This window comes from Vigna angularis, chromosome 3, assembly GCF_016808095.1.
Source record: "Vigna angularis cultivar LongXiaoDou No.4 chromosome 3, ASM1680809v1, whole genome shotgun sequence".
In the NCBI taxonomy this organism is placed as follows: domain Eukaryota; kingdom Viridiplantae; phylum Streptophyta; class Magnoliopsida; order Fabales; family Fabaceae; genus Vigna; species Vigna angularis.
Window position 1 is genome coordinate 36411364 of NC_068972.1, and position 17554 is coordinate 36428917.

The 17554-nt window shown below is 30.7% G+C and overlaps 1 protein-coding gene across 1 annotated transcript; it reads right to left on the bottom strand.

Annotated features, from left to right (window-relative positions):
* Positions 1-9185: 9185 nt before the first annotated feature.
* Positions 9186-17175, bottom strand: LOC108324456 (cucumisin). The gene is made up of 10 exons (XM_052874241.1): positions 17074-17175; positions 14538-14626; positions 13471-13565; positions 13143-13377; positions 11165-11678; positions 10995-11092; positions 10690-10911; positions 10397-10508; positions 9869-10082; positions 9186-9733 (listed from the first exon to the last, which is right to left on the bottom strand). Exons 1-10 carry the CDS (start codon positions 17155-17157, stop codon positions 9201-9203), a joined length of 2196 nt encoding a protein of 731 aa, XP_052730201.1. The 5' UTR covers positions 17158-17175; the 3' UTR covers positions 9186-9200.
* Positions 17176-17554: the final 379 nt, after the last annotated feature.

A 17554-nucleotide genomic window follows, 5' to 3' on the forward strand; every position in this document is an offset into this window, starting at 1 on the left:
ATCAAACCAATAAAACATTTGAGATAATACCAAAATTTATATAGTGAAAAATTGCTTTTAAATTGAAATGAAAAATACCATAAAAATAGGGAAAATCAAATTTTAAATTACTTCATAATAAACGAATATTAAAAAATTAGATATTATTACATTAAAATAAAATGATAATTTCTCAATAAAACCAAAGTGTATTATAATACCAAAAGGTGCAAGTTTGTATATCATTTAATTACTCATAAAAAACCTTTTAATATACCACGCCCAATAACTTGCTTTACAGTTAAAGTACTCACATTAAATTGAAGTTAAAATAATTTATCACTCTTTCGATTTTAAGTTATGAATACAATTTGTTTTTTTCGAGACAAAATCTTAATGGAGTTTTTAAAACATAAAATTGAGAAAATATTGTGATGAGAACATCAATATGATAAGCACAAAGTTAAAACTTTCAAATGCCTTAAATTTTGAGGACCTAATTGAATTTCTTATCTCAGTGTTTCTTTCTTTCGTTTTCATTTTCATTACATCTAATTGTTTGAAAGTAACAGTCATGAGAAAGAACAATTCAATGTGCTTCTGTTAGAAGGTGGATGAGATTATTTAAATTGGAAGGTTTCTAACAAGAAGAAAAGCTTAATTGAAAGGTCAGCCATTGAATTAAATTACAATATGCCAAATTGGTGTTGACTGCTTCTAATTAAGTAGCCATTGAGTAAGATGTTCTTTCCTAAATATTTCATTTATAAGTAGGACATTTTTACTTGTATTAAAATAAAAATTGGATCAAAACATCAAAAACAAGAAAAAGAAAAAAAATTAGAATAATGTTTTTAATTGAATTTAAAATAAGGATATTTACGATATCCAACATAACTCAACTTATAAGCTTCTCTCAGAAATTTGTATTTGATTCTTCTTTAACAATACAACAATTCGTTTTATATATCTAAAACTATATCAACTTATACCGTCTCGATAATATTGTTTATATTGTTTATATTGATTATGTCATCTAGATCATCTCGCCCCGTAATACGTAACAATTAAATACAAAAAAAGTGAGGATTAGTAATATAATTGAATTAGTGTAACTTAAAATGTAATTACTTAGAAAAATAAGATTAAATGAAGAATCAAGAAGGCAAAAAAATTAAAGAAGAGTTGATTTTGTTAATAAATTATGACTAAGATAATGGTAAAATTTGACATTATCACCTGATGGTGCTTAGAGTCACACTCTTCATAAGACATAGAATCCAACTTTTGTGTAGAAAATACTAAAATATGCAATTTCTTCACAAACAAGTTCTTCATCTTGTCCTTCCACAAGTAATAATTTTAACCATTCAAAGTAATCATTTTTGCATTTGTCTCCATCATTCAAGCAACTAAATATAACCCTTAACCAAGAGCTCTAATACCACTGTTAGATCTATGGAGGGATGAGGTTCACTAGGGAGATACAAGAACAATGAGACCTGAGCACAAGCACAAAAGGGATTGACATCACTCTCAACCAAAAACCTTAATAGGTTTATGGGTTTTCATCCTACATAGTGTTTTACTTTCTTATTTCTACCTAACATGGGACATAGACTTAAACTTTTCCCAACAATCTCCACTTCAAGGGTGAATACCTTCCACATTGACACACTCCTTCTCCAACAAAAACATTCCTAATCACGAGTCACTAGTACAGAAAGGGCTTTAGACGTCTGTTATTTTGGGCTTTTAATATTTGATCTTTGTCTGACGTCTATATGGGTGACGTTAATGAGACGTCGGACCCAATAGGTCAGACGTCTATATAGACGTCTGATCCATACAGGTCAGACGTCTATATAGACGTCTGACTCTATAGATCAAACATCTAAAACGTCGCCGTATTTGATTGGATCTTTTTTCACTTGAGGCCTCTCGGGTTGCTCTTGGCTCATGGTGATTCGAGTTTACAACTTTATATTTTAGTTGAAGAGAATGTATTGTACGTTTTTTTTTGTATTGGATGGTTTTAAAAACGTAGTGGAGAGAATTGGAGGAGTGCAAAATGCAAGAAATCGCCGCCCAAGAACGCCGCCCAAGGACATGAGCAAAACTGCACCAAAACCCAACGAAAATGCATTTTAATCGGTTCAAATGAAAGATAATGCATCAAAGAGTGATGTAATCGGAGTAAAATTAATTTAAAACGGTGTAAATGTGAGAAAACGAACCTGAAAAACATAACCCGTAGAGAGAAAACGCGAGGAAGATGATGAACATTAAGTGCGCGTAATTGCTGCCTCGCGTTCGCGGTGTTTTAATACAGCCATATAGAAGTCGGTTGATAAGTGTGAAAAAGAGTTGTTTTTATACTTATAAATGAACTCAATCTTGTAATTATTCATGTTGTTCCTCATTGAAAAGTTGTAATAGGTAGTAGATTGTTATGTAAAATATTGTACAGGAAATAATTTATTATTTAGATTCTGTCAGCCAATTTTCGCAAAGCGAAAGCCAAAATTCGCACGGCCAGAAAAAGAAAATTCGCATAGCGCACCAGTACCTGTGCGCTGAGCGAATAACATCAGTTAAAATACATGTGCGCTAAGCGAATTAATGAATTTAAGTGGTTTTAAAAGACATGACAGAGCGACAGAAACAGGGCCTCTTCGAACAGAAGTTTCGGACAAAAGAAAGAAACGAAAACATCTCAGGAACTTCCGGAGACTACTTCAAGGCATCAAGACACCATTTTTGCAAGGGATTGCTTCAAATGTGTACGTTTAGATGACTAGGAGTAGTTTTTCTTTCGTTGGAATTGGATGTAATGAACTCACTGTGATGTACTTTTCCTGTTCAATATATCGTTGTTCGTTCATATACTCTTTCTTGAATTTACTATCATTGTATGAAAATATAATGTTATTTGAATGTTTCTGATTACTGGAAAGTAACTTTGAACATGGACATAGATAGAGCACCTAAGTGATTTGGGATCTAGGGATAGACTCAATAACTTGGTCATTCTTAACATCGGACTTAATGCAAATTGTATGTTAAATTGACTAAGGGATTAGCATTTTGATATATTAATTTAGAACTAGTTGCTAAGGGATTAGGACTAGTATGCCTTGATGTGAATGTTTGAATGAAATAATGATATATTGTACAGAGTTTTATCTTCATATGATTCATGAAACCCAATTCCAACAAAGTTTCTTTTAAATATAATTCTTTGCACACCAACTGTTTGATAAAAATACCAAAAATAGTTTCTTGTATTTTTTTGTACACTTTGATGTCTAATTGAGTTATAAAAGGAAGAATTGTCATGTGTTGCACAAGTCCCTTGGGAGAACGATACTTTGAACTTACTCTATATTACTTGGAACGATTTGGTATACTTGCCAAAAAGTTATCATCGGTTCCCCCCACATCAAACGTCTATATGGCTTTAGAAGTCGGATTGACGAGATCTGACGTCTAAATAGAGTTAAAAAGTGACTTTTTAGATTTCAAATATGAGTATATATAAGTCGGTTCCCCCCACATCAGACGTCTATATGGCTTTAGAAGTCGAATTTGTGGGATTTGACGTCTAAATGGAGTAAAAAAGTGACTTTTTAGATTTCAAAAATGAGTATATAGAAGTCGGTTCCCCCCACATCGAACGTCTATATGGCTGTAGAAGTCGGATTGGCGGGATCTAACGTCTAAATGGAGTCAAAAAGTGACTTTTTAGATTTAAAAGATGAGTATATAGAAGTTGGTTCCCCCCACATCGGATGTCTATATGGCTGTAGAAGTCGGATTGGCGGGATCTGACGTCTAAATGGAGTTAAAAAGTGACTTTTTAGATTTAAAAAATGAGTATATAGAAGTCAGTTTCCCCCACATCGGACGTCTATATGGCTGTAGAAGTCAAATTGGCGGGATCTGATTTCTAAATGGAGTCAAAAAGTGACTTTTTAGATTTCAAAGATATGTATATAGAAGTTTGTTCCCCCCACATCAGACGTCTATATGGCTTTAGACGTTTGTTCCCTCAAGAACAAAAGTCTATATGGTTGTTTTATTTATGAAAAATGCCACCAGTCATTTTTTACGTTGGATATTCGAGGGTCGGACATCTAGAGGGTGACGTTAAAGGCCTTTTCTACACTAGTGAGTATCCTTTTTCGTATCATCGTTTTTATTAATGGGACACACTTACTTGGAACCCTTATCAGGAAGATACAAGAACAATATTGTACTTGTCTGAGCCGATTAGTAAAACAAACTATCGGCTCTAATACCACTTCGATGGAAAAACAACAACACAACTAAATTTCTAGAGTATGTAGCGGATAAAATTTCTCCTAACTCACTAGTGCAGAATTGGCCTTTAACGTCACCCCGTAGATGTCGAACGATAAAATAACAAACGTAAATTATTAATCGGTGACATTTTCATAAATAAGTTGGGAATATAGACGTCGGTTAGGGGGGTCCCCAACGTCCATAATATTAGGGTTAAATATGTTTTTGGTCCCTTAACTTTCAGTGAAAATTGGAATTAGTCCCTCTTCAAAACTTTGACCTAATTTAGTCCCCAAACTTTAGAAACGTGTGAATTTAGTCCTTTTAACTAAATTTTGTTAGGTTTATTTGATGTTTGAAGTGCGTTTCATGATAGCATTTGAGTTGTTTACACCGTTTGACACATTTTTGCTTCAATGTTAACTGATAAATGCGTTTGAAACATCAAATAAAGTTAACAAAATTTGGTTAAAAGGACTAAATTAAAACATTTCTAAAGTTTGGGGACTAAATTAGTCCAAAGTTTTGAAGAGCGACTAATTCCAATTTTCACTTAAAGTTAAGGGACCAAAAACATATTTAACCCATAATATTATAGAGGTCGATGTCCCTCCTAACCGATGTTTATATGTATGACTGGTAGATGCAAAGTTCTTTTTTTCCGCCATATAGACGTCTGATCCCGCCATCCCGACGTCTATATACGATTATTGACGTCGGCCCCCTATCACAAACGTCTAAATGCCTGACAGGTAGGTGAAAAGTTGTTTTTTTGGCCATATAGACGTTTAATCCCACCATCCGACGTCTAAATGGCCTGACAGGGTAGGTGAAAAGTTGTTTTGGACGTCGGCTCCCCTTACGTCTGACGTTTATATACACCGCGAATATTAATTTTTAAATCGAATGGACGTCATATTAGTGAGGTCCTCGACATCTAGTCGAGAATAGACGTCGGGCACTGGGGGCACCGACGTCTTGATTCCTGTTAAATCAGAAATCGCGAACCCGTGGTTCAGCGCACTTCATCGTCTTCCTCCTCGCCTTTTCTCTCCGCGCAATTGCATTTCCATGTGCGTTCCCGTTGTACTAGAAGGGTTATAGTGATGTTAACTGGATCTCTGATTCATATGAGACAAAATCCACTAGTGGTTATGTATTCACACTTGGGGGTGGTGCGATTACATGGAGATCAGCCAGACAAACAATTATTGCAAGATCAACAATGGAATCTGAGTTTGTTGCTCTTGAGATGGTTGATAATGAGGCTGAGCGGTTGAAAAAATTCTTAGCGAACATTCCACTAGGAATGAAACTAACTTCATCAATATCAATACACTATGATCATTGTTGTCAAAATGCGTTGTAACCCGCGGGCCAACCCGGCCTACCACGGGTTTAAGCCGGGATGGGTTTGAAAAAGTGAAATTTTTTATGCGAGCTAGTTTTCAACCCGGCTCACTTAGAACCCGGCTCACCTAGGTTGAACCCATGGTGAGCCGGGTTGACTCATAAACTCACCTAATTTAATTTAATTATTTATTATTTTGTGTTTCAATATTATTAGTTAGCATTTTTTTTATTATATTTAGATGGGGATAAAAAAATGATGTTTCAAGAGAGAAAAATATTATAGATTTATCTATTCAAGACTCTAATATTATAAATGGACAAGTGATACAAAAATTATCAATATTAAAAACTTATTTGTTTGCCTTTTGTGCTTGTTTTTGGATTATGCTTGGATTGTATGATATTTGTTTTTATTTGGAATTGTCTTTGAGTTTAACATCATTTTATTGTGAACTTTATTTAGATTTAAATTTTAAAAAATTATAATTTTTTTATTTAAAAAAAACTTATAATTAAGTGAGCCAATTCGTTTAACCCACCAACCCGTGATGGGTCAGGTCGGGTTCGAATTTTTTCAGCTCGCTAATAAGTGAGCTGAGTTAGGTTGACTCACTAGATGATCAACCCGTGGTGGGCCAGGCCGAGTCGAGCTGGGTTACCCGTTTTGATAGCTCTAACTATGATTGTCAATCGACAATAACTATAGCTAAAAATAAGAATTACAATGGAAAGAATAAACATATACAATTGAGACACAATTTGGTGAAGCAACTGCTAAAGAGTGGAACTATTTCCATTGATTATGTGATGTCAGAACGAAATCTAGTAGATCCTCTAATAAAACCCCTGGGAAGACAAATGATATTAGAAACATCAAGGGGAATGAGACTTAAGCCACTTGCAAACAAACAAGTGATGGTAACTCAACCTTTGTGTTAGAGATCTATGAATAAGGTTCATATAGGTAAAAACAAGTCATTTGTTAGTTCTGATAGCACTAATTTGATATAAAACATGTCCATTCCTATGATGTGTGTGAAAGTGTTAGAGACTGCATTATTGAAATGTTAAACTTTGTCATTAAAATTCTATGTGGTGAAAGAATTTTAGCTTAAACAAAGTTTTTAATGATTTTCATATCCCTTATGGTTGATGTATGATTTGTAGCATACACTTGATGAAATCACCAATATAAGTGTCGAGTGGGGCCGCTTGCATGAGATCTTGGCATGATTTCTAGAGCACTTATGAATACCGGACATGCGTATGGCCTAATAAGCGCAACACAGAGATAACAACAAGGATTATAGGGGTGTATTGTGAATGATAAACCTCTAACACACGTCAAATATCTTTGGTTCATAGAGCTTGGTATATCAACTACATTATGTGTTAAGTTTCTTAGTCTAAGATTGATTCATAGATCTTGCTATACCAACTACACTATGTGTTAAGTTTCTTAGTCTAAGATTGGTTTATATAGCTTGCTTTACCAACTCTGATGCATTACATCCTATGAGACCCATCATAAAAGTTTTTTTTATCTTTCTTTCAACTTTCTTTTGCAATAGGTGGAGGATTATTGTAAAATAAGTATTTATTGCAAAAGAAACGTTAGTTTTAATCATTGACCAACAATTTTTATTTTCTCATTAACGTTAATAAATGCACAATTTTTTTTTCTCATTAAAGTTTATAAGTGTCAATGCTCAGTTTTTATTACTCATTATTGTGGCAACGGTTTTTGATCAACTTTTTCCTCTATAAATAGAGCATTTTCTACATTCCCAACAACACACCAAATCAAGCTTTTTCTTCTGCTCTCAAGGAAAATTTATTCTTCAAGCTATCTTCTTAGTTTTTCTTCCTTTCTTTTCTTATCTCTTTATATCCTGGGTTTATTCTTTTACTCTCTTGTAGAGTTTCTTACTAGTTTTGAGATCCTTAAAATTTTCTGGAAAGTTCCTGTTGTATCTTAGGTGACTTGTGCAATACACCATGGATAAGTCCTTAAGGATAATAAAACTACACGCCTTAGAAAATATTGTTCATATTTTTGTCAGCTTTTCTGCAACATAATCAACTACAAAAAGTAGTATTAACATCTAGGGAAAAAACAAAACAACAAGCTTGCAAATAGAGAACAAGGAAGATAAAGAAAACTTAAATATACAATTGTATTTGGAACCAAATGTCTTCCTACTTAAACCTCTTTATCAACAATTCGAATGATCAAAATAAAGAACAAAATGTTCCAAACTTGTGGTCAAATTTTTAGTAAAATCCAACAGTGACATGTCGATTTTACAGTGAAGCTCTGTAACAAAAACGTGAAGAAATTTCTTCACTAGGTTAAATGAGACATGAGCTTATCAATTTTTGGGTTTTTTCTCCACATTGGAAAGACGAATATTACCCAATATTCAACGATTCTTCCTGTTATTTTTTTTTCAGGTCAACATAATCAATGACCACTAGTGCAAAAACAGCGTATAACGTCACGCGTTTAACGTCCAACCATTGAATAGCCAACATTAAAAATGACCAGTGACATTTTTATAAATAAATGCAATTATTAAACGTAGTTTAGAATTATAACATCAATTTATTATATTGGGTAAATTTTGCGAAGATGTTTGGCGCGAAGGTGAAAAGATATATACGTATGACGTTGAATTCCCTAGAATTAAACGTCAAAAGGATATAAAACCATCAAAATGTCAAATGTCCCCGCGTTAGACTTTAAAAGGTTAGTGAAGTCAATAAAAATTTGAGCGGAAGATTGAAAATTTATTCATTTTATCTTAGCGCGCGATACCCTCGTCTCTGCTCAAACTTTTCTGGAACGAAGTTTGACGATCATCATATGTAATTTTTCTTTCATTTGTTACAAATGCATGTTAATTAACTGCTTTATGTATGATTTTCGTTTGTTTTGACCGATTATTTTCGTGTTTTTGTCCTTCATAGGCGCATTCTGCTTTCTCTCTGACTGGTTGCAACACATTATTTCGACGAACCCACCTTTTGAAGGTTAGTTTTCGTTTTCGTTTTGAAGAACTTATTTGTTGAACTTGTTTGTTGTTTTTTTTTGTTGAACTTGTTTGTTGTTGTTGTTGTTGTTTGGTTGAACCAGTTTGTTATTCTTGTTTGATTGAACTTGTTTGTTATTTTTTATTGTTGTTTGTTGTTGATATTACACTACACATTCATAGTTCATGCTTTATAAAATACCAAAAACTGAACTTTATTGTTTTTCTGCTTTTCAGGTCTCGTAGAGTTGTAAAAAAGGATCACAATTAATTAAGAAAAAACAAAAGAAAATTGATTAACGTCGAATATTGACAAAATTCGACGTTAATTTGCTTAATGTCGAATTGTTCTATGTTCGATGTCAATTTAACGTCTCCTGATACGACGTCAACATCGATTTCAAATTCAACGTGAAAGGCTGAAAAACAACGACCTTATATAATGTTTTTGTAATAGGGGATGAAGACGATCAAATAGTGAATATAGTGTACCAATAACAAAATAGTTTATAAATAGGGCTCACTTGTAACTTACATTTGTGGATCGAACACAACAATAGGGCTCCTTACTTGAAAAGTTCCATCATCCCAAATCAAAGAACACGAAACTGTAACCTCGTTAAGTGTTCCTTCAATCACAAGAGTGAAGGACTTCTTTTGACCCACATATGAGAAGGACATAACGTCTGGCTCTACTTTCAACTTTAACGAAGACGGAGGTACATTTAGCCTAGCTTTGTATGTTGATGTGTTGGCTCCAACATTGGTAACGGTTCGGTGAAAAGTGCTACTAAAAGGTGTTGAAGTGTTCATGGAAAGGGCAAAAGATGGGAGATTAAGATTCAAAACCATTCCATTATTAGGTTGTTGTGTACAGCTGCTATCATCCTTTGTAATAGTTCGTAGCTTTTTGGTATCATATCCTTCGCCGCATAGAAAGTTAACATAATCAATTTCATTTGCATCATAAACTAACCCAGGATTCAGTGCCTTCATAGGGTTGATTTGGCCAGCACCATAAGCAAATTCACCTTCATGATTGAGTTTTTTACTCATTGGGGTAGCTGCAAATGAGAGAGAAAAGCAACACACTATTGGTTTAGACAATATTACATGTTTACTTTCTTTGTTTTTTATTCAGAAAAAATAAATATCTTTAACAATATGTATGTGATTTAGAGGCTGAAAACATTGATTACCTGTGGTCATCAGTGCTGATTTGATTGCAGCAGGGGACCAATCAGGATAAAACGATTTGATGTAAGCTGCTGCTGCAGTAGCATGAGGGCATGCCATTGAAGTTCCAGACATTATATTATACTCTGCAATTCTAATATCTCCTCCGACATTAGAATCAAATGAAATTGGAGGACTCGCAGCTAAAATGTCAACCCCAGGGGCAGCTAAATCTGGCTACATAATTAATAAATGGTTAGAATAAACAAATTATATTGTTGAATCTATGGAGGAGAAGGTTAGAAGACACGAATATTAAGTCCAATCATATAAGAAATTGACATCATTCTATAAAAAACCTTATCCAATTTTATAAGTGATTGATACTACTCTTTATCAAAAATCTTAACGCAATGGATTAATAGATCTTTTTATATAGTGTTTTATTTTTTCAATTCTATAAAATGTGAAACTTGACTCAAATTAGGATTCCCAACCATTATATATTTGAAAATACAAATTATTATATATATTACGTTATATAAAGTTACCTTAAGAATGTTTTGATTGACTGCATTTGGTCCTCTAGATGAGAATGGAGCTGTGTAAAGGGCTATTGAGTCTGGATCTTGATAAGTCTTAAATATGGTAACAGTGGGATTTCTGCAGTATGCAGTTAATATAATATGAATTAGTGATATGTATACTCTAAAGAAAATAGTTGTTGTGATCTTTATTGTGCAAACTCTCAAAATATAACAGAAATTTCTGAAGTGGCATCTTAAGATTCATAGAACTATTAAGAGAAAATAGTAAAACTAAAATAGAAGAAAATTAAATATACCTTGATCGACTTATGTATGAATGTATGCGAGCCCCATCTATGCGACGAAGGAGAACTGGTGGCAATGCATATGTAAAAACGACATCGTTTGGCCCTAAACTTCTAAATAAAATACCAGCTGCCCCAGAAACCGATCTCACACATGAAGATTGTTGGAAATCATCACACAAAACAATTTTTCCTTTCACCAAATTCTCGTCTAAGGAATTTTCCTGGCATAACCTAAGTAGTGATAATGTTAGGACACAGAGTACTGGAAATCAGTAAATGTAATTGTAAAATTATTACAAGAGAGATTTTGGTACCTGAATATGGAATTGTTGTATCTATCGATGATGTTTGGTGCATTTCCAGCATAAATTAATGGATAGCTCACGTAATCAAATATATTAACTGAAAATCCCTGAATGTTGAGTAAAGTTTAATTGAAGCAATAAAAATACATGAAGACAAAAACAATTATACTCTAAATTACCTGATAAGTTCTGCCATCACCCAACTGAACACTGGTTAAAAACTTTCTGTCTGTAGTGCTAGCTGCTACAGAAAGTGCCCATGGTGCATTTTTGGATGTTGTATAATACTCTGGACCGCTGTTACCAGCTGAAGTAGACGTTAATATACCTTTCTTCATAGCATAGAAAGCCCCAATGGCATATACATCATTGAAATAGTTGTAGTGTTCTACATTGGCAGGTCCAATTGAAATGGAAATGATGTCAACACCATCTTCAATTGCTTCAACAAATGCTTGAAGGATGTCTGTATCATCACAGTAACCAGATGACGAACAAACTTTGTACACAGCAATGCGTGCTGATGGAACTCCTCCTCTTGCTGTTCCTGACGCAAGGCCCAAGAAACTTGCGAACTCAACTGAGTTTCCAGCGGCAGTGGATGCACAATGAGTGCCATGCCCATTTGAATCCCTTGGACTCAACTCTTCATATGAATCCTTCGTACGAAAATATTTAGCTCCAACTATTTTACTGCAAAAAGTTGTCAATGTTAAATAACTATTAATTTAAAAGTGCCTTGTATATGTAATTCTCGTGGGATGATTTTAGTGTAAGAATATATGATATATTAACTATTACATAATATATTTATTAATAAAGTGACGAGAATTGTTTTAGATATGTTCAAATTAATTACTTCTTTTTAGTTTTAAATAAATAATTCAAATTTTGAATGATTTAGAGATTTAAATGCCGAGGTAGTTATCCAAATATTGAAAAACTTTTTTTAATTTTTTTTATCATCTTTCCAAAGGGTTATTGAATAATGAGTTTTGCTTCGAGGTAATGTCAAATTCTTGATATATACTTATGTTGCATTGTTCATTGTTGAATCTTTTTGGTAATGTGAAAAAGAATCACTTAGATGGCATAATTTCTTTTGAAAGAATAACTTTCAAAAGTTAAGAGGGTTGTTTTTATCAATCACCAAATGATGAAATTTAGGAAATTTATGATTTTAATTATGTGATGAATTGGACTGATGATGTAAAACCAATTGTTCGGGTTCATAAAAACTGTTAATTTTAAGATTTATATGTATTATCCAAAAGGTAAACCATCACTTATAAAGATTTGCTTGCATGTGTTGAGTGTGTACATTGAAGTATATTTAGTGGGCATATTATGAATATGAAATGTATTTATTTTATCTAAAGGAAAACTTAAATACATTATTAAAGTCAATATAGTTTGAAAGTGTCTCAAACATTAACTTGTGAGTTTGCTTTAAATGTATGCATATAGAGCCATGTCTAGTATATGTTTGTTTTGGGTATCTATTTCATCAAATTCAATTATTTGAATAAAATGATTCAGTTTTAAGCAGGTGTAATGTGCTTAAACGTTGCATTGATAATGGATGAAAGGCTGATTATGGCTTAAGTCATTTATGTTTAAAATTGATAATACAAAGGAATTCAATAAACCGGTTAAATAGTTATCGAAATCTGACATTAGTGGCAATTTAATGAGGATTACAATAATTATACTTCTGCGTATGTTGTCATTGAAGATGCATATTAGAGCATAATGTAACTCTAATTGAGTTGAATGATTTGTGATATATGGAAGGAATCATGTTGTTGGAAAACTTCCAACCGTTGTTATATAATCTATAATTTATTTGATAAAAGTAAAATGACTTAATAACTTTTGTATATAGTGCACATTTAAACGTTGAATCTTTAAGTCAATATATGACCTTTGGAAGAATGTTCAATTGTTTTCAATTTAATAATGAATAATGTAATTATATAAATATATTAAAGTTATGGGAGTTATATTAAATATATAATAGTCTTTTAATAAATAATTCAAATTTTGAGTTATTTAGATAAAAGATTTAAAAGGGAATTATTAGAACATAAGAGTTGTTTTCATTTTATTTTTATATACTACGTTCTTCTTGGAAGGGGAAAAGAAAATGTATTGTACTTGTTGCAGATGAAGTTATGGCAAGTGCCCTTCCATTTTGATGGAGGTGGACCAAATCCTTGATCATCAAAACTACGAGATTCTGGCCAAATTCCAGTATCTATTACTCCGACAATTATGTCACTCTCTTTGCTTGTTCTCTTCGCAGACTGAGATAAACCTACGAAATCCCAAGACCTTGTTGTCTGCACTTCATTCCTTTTGTTTGGGAAAACAGAAACAACATCATCCAATCCTAAAAAATTATCAAAATCATTCATTACATATATATATATAGATACAATTTGACAATGAGATATACAGATTATTCATGCACTGTAATCAATACCTGTCATTCTCGCTGCTTCTTCTTCTGTTAGCTTTGCGACAAAACCATTTAAACTCTTCTTGTAGCTATGTACCAAAACATCTGCTGTAAATTTGCTGCATCAAAGCCATTTCAATATATTTTTTTACTGTTTATTTCAGGAAATAGTAACTTCAATTTCAATGAATCAGCTTATTTTTATTACATACTTTTTTTAATTAACTTTTAATCTCAAGTATCAATTCACATAAACTTTTAATTTATTACGAAAATGTAAGAATCATATTTTATCAATTTTGTTTGATCTTTAGTTTTATTTCATTTGAAAATTCTTTGTTTCGTTGAAAGAATATCCTTTTTTTTCATCACAACATTAATTATATTTGTTTGTGGTTCCATGGTATATTATATTTGAAGAAATACAATCCTTAATCTTATTGAATTAAAAGGTAATTATATTTACACATTTGATATTTACACAATTATTATTTGATAATACGATTTGATGAAGAAAAAATTAAAAAAAAAACATGTAACTTTTTACATTGAATCATTCATAATATTAAGTTTATTTAGTTGTGATTTTTTAAAAAATATTTAATCAATATTTGAAAGAGTAAATATAGACATAGAGACCACTATAATCTTTATTCGATAGATATAAGACAAAAATTCTACGCCTATAAAATATGTGAATAAAAATAAAGATAAAGATAAATATTTATTTTAAAAATAAAGATATAAATAGTAAAACAAACCTCTCTTCGGCCTTGTTGTTATCTCTGCTAAAAATAATTAACATTTTTATGAAAAGGTTTTACAATGAGTATTTTAGTTGACAAATTTAATAATAAAATATTGAACAATTTTATAAGAAAAATTAAAAATCGTACAAACCATACTGTAAAACATGGATTTGATTTATGTTTTATATTAAAACTAAACCAGGTTAAACCACATCTTATTTTATATTTAATTCCAATGAGTTATCATGAATTTTTTTTATCAAAATCAAATAATAAATTGAAGCAAATCCTATAATTAGTTAAAATAATAGAAGACACTTAAAATAAAACTGAATTAATAACCTGCCGAGGATATTTCGAAGCATAGTGATGTGAAGTGATTCCGTGGATTCCACGCCTTTGGGAAGATCACCCATGTACACAATGTAGCTCTTACGAAAAAAAATACACAAAACCATTATTTAGTATCTAAAATTTTGTTTTCATGTTAAATTAACGATATATTCTAATAAATAAGGTCTTATTATAAAAATTATTATTAATATTTTATTTGAATTTTTTAAGCTTTATTTTATCATATATTTTTCATATTTTTAAAAAAATTTATTCTAATATAGAGAGTCTCTCGCATGTAATGCATTTCTGATAGTGGAAAAACTCAAGCTATGATGTAGTAATCACTTTCTTTTTTCTTTTTTTTTCATGACGATTAAGAACGGACAAATAAACAAATTTCAATTTTGAATTTCGGACCTCAACATTTTCATCATGTTATTTCACGGTCAGTATTGAAAACGAATGGAGAAGAAGGGGAACGTGCTATTTTCATCAAAATGTTTTATTTGATGGTAGGTAGAAAATAAGTTTTTAAAATTAAAAACATTTTGATTTTTATGATTTAAAGTATTAAACTTTGGCATTTTACTAAAAAGTGAAATAAAACTTTTTTCTTCCTCTTCTCCTTCTCCTCCTTTTTTTTCTTTTTTTTTCCTCTTCTCTTCTCCTCCTTTTTTTATTTTCTTCCATTTCTCTTTCACTCCCACCTTGCACCATCATGCAACACCTACCATCGGACCACCATACAACACCAATATTGTGTTTCCTCCTCTTTTTTTATTATTCACTTCCTTCCCTCCTTATTCTCTCTCTCCTCCTCTTAATTATTCTCTTTTTCCTTCTCGTCTTTTAATTCTCACTCATCTTTTCTCAATATACAAACAAATATAATTAGATTTAGTAAGAAACTTTTTGCGTATTTCACCGATAAATTTACAAACAAAAATATTTGTCAGTAATATGAATTACAAATTATCGATGAAATTGATTATTAGATATATTATGACCAAATTGACTGTTGCATACATTACGAATGAAAATATTCATCGATAATACAAATTCTAATTTGTCAATAGATTTTTCCAATGAATTTTACCCACAAATTCGTTACTAGCAAAAATATCTGACGATAATTTAAATTTTAAATTGCATTGATACATTTGGGTTTACTAACGAATTTATTCTCATTGGTAAAATTCTGATAGTAAAAACAAAAACTTTTGTAATGTGAGAAATATACAATTTTTATGTCCAAATTAGCTAAGGTTAAAACCTATGTACTCTTGTAATTGTAGAAAACATTTGATTAATCTAAGAGACTCGTAGCTTTATAAAATGTTTATCTTCCAATCTATGTTTTGTGATTGTAAGATGTTGTTTGATAACAATTAAGTACATAAAATAAGATGCTTTGATTGGAGTTTGACTAAGTAAAACTTAAATGTTTAAGCCTCTTTAAATAATCTTAATGTATTTTAGATGAAAAATTTATTATTACACTTCTATCACCTTAAAATAGAGTGTTAAAGTGAGCCAATTTGGCTCATAGGAGTTGGTTAATCACAAATTGACCTAAAAAAGATCATCTCAACTCGACTTACTTTTTGATGAGTAAAAAAATTTTTAACCTAGCTTAACACATCACATGTTTGTGGATTAATAGGTTGATTCACTTATGAATATTTTATTTTTTTAATGTATTTTATATATTTATTGTAATATAAAAAAAATGGATTGATTCAATTATTTTTTTATAGTAATGTAATCAAAAGTGTTTACCTAATTATCTAAATATTATTATAAAAATAATAGTTGAAAATTAAAGTATAAACATACATTGGTAAAGAAATAAATTAAACATATATACTATTTATATATTATTTCAACAATATTCTAGTATTTAAAAAAGATCAAATTATAAACCTATATAATTAGAAGTAATAAATAATTTTAATAAAAAATGGTAAAAATATCAATAAAGTGTTTTATTAGTGGGTTAGGGTCAACCAACTTTCAATTCAGCCCAAACCGATTTAACTCTTGAATTAAGTAAATCAAACTCATTAAACCCACGAAAAAGAATTAAAAAATTTCATATTCAAACCATAAAACTCCTAATAGACCAAATTAACTTAGGAATTATATCTCATCTTGACATCTCTATCTTAAAATAATTAGAACTTATTTATAGTAATTGATAAATTTAACAGGTTTCCAATATAATGTTAAAAAGATAATTTTGTCATTAAAAATAATTAACAATTATTAAGCGAATAAAATATAAAATCAATTTTTTAATACTTTCTATCTTAACATAATTATTGATTAAATTTACAATCATACTACTTATAAATATGAAAAATAATAATAATATAGACACTTTTAACTTGAAGTTATTCTAATTTTAAATCAAAACAATTATATATATATATATATATATATATATATATATATATATATATATTATAATTTCCTTAAAGTGAAACTTCACCTTATGAAAATCAATGATTTGCAATTAAAGTTAGGATGTAAATTTATTTACCTTTCGTCCATCTTCTGAATGTGTTTGAACCAAAAGAAGAAAGAACGTAAGAATGTGGAGACTGCATAAGCGAAGAAATATCATCTTTTTTGGCAAATACAACTTTATAGTGCAATAAGTTCTTCTTAAGAGTATATATATATATATATATATATATATATATATATATATATATATATATATATATATATATATATATATATATATATATATATATATTATAGGCTAGAACTTGGTTGTTACTGACATATTCAGAATACTTATAAAAAAAATGCAATGAGATTGAACGTTTCAACTTAATTATATTTTTGTCGTACAATAATAATCGACATAATTTATAAAACATCCAATGGAATGTTATTTTTCTCTAGTTTACACCTAACAAATCTGTTGGTAAAGCTTTCGAAGAAACTATGCCTATGATAAACTATGAATTTGTACGATTAAGCAATTAAATATGACAATCAAATATTTACGCGGG

Coding starts and splice junctions, on each gene's coding strand:
- LOC108324456 (XM_052874241.1), bottom strand. CDS start 17,157: ATGATATTTCTTCGCTTATGCAGTCTCCACATTCTTACGTTCTTTCTT. Junction 11,679..13,142: donor CATAACTTCATCTGCAACAA/GTACAATACATT, acceptor AACTTTTTGCAG/TAAAATAGTTGGAGCTAAAT. Junction 9,734..9,868: donor ATCAGCACTGATGACCACAG/GTAATCAATGTT, acceptor TCTCATTTGCAG/CTACCCCAATGAGTAAAAAA.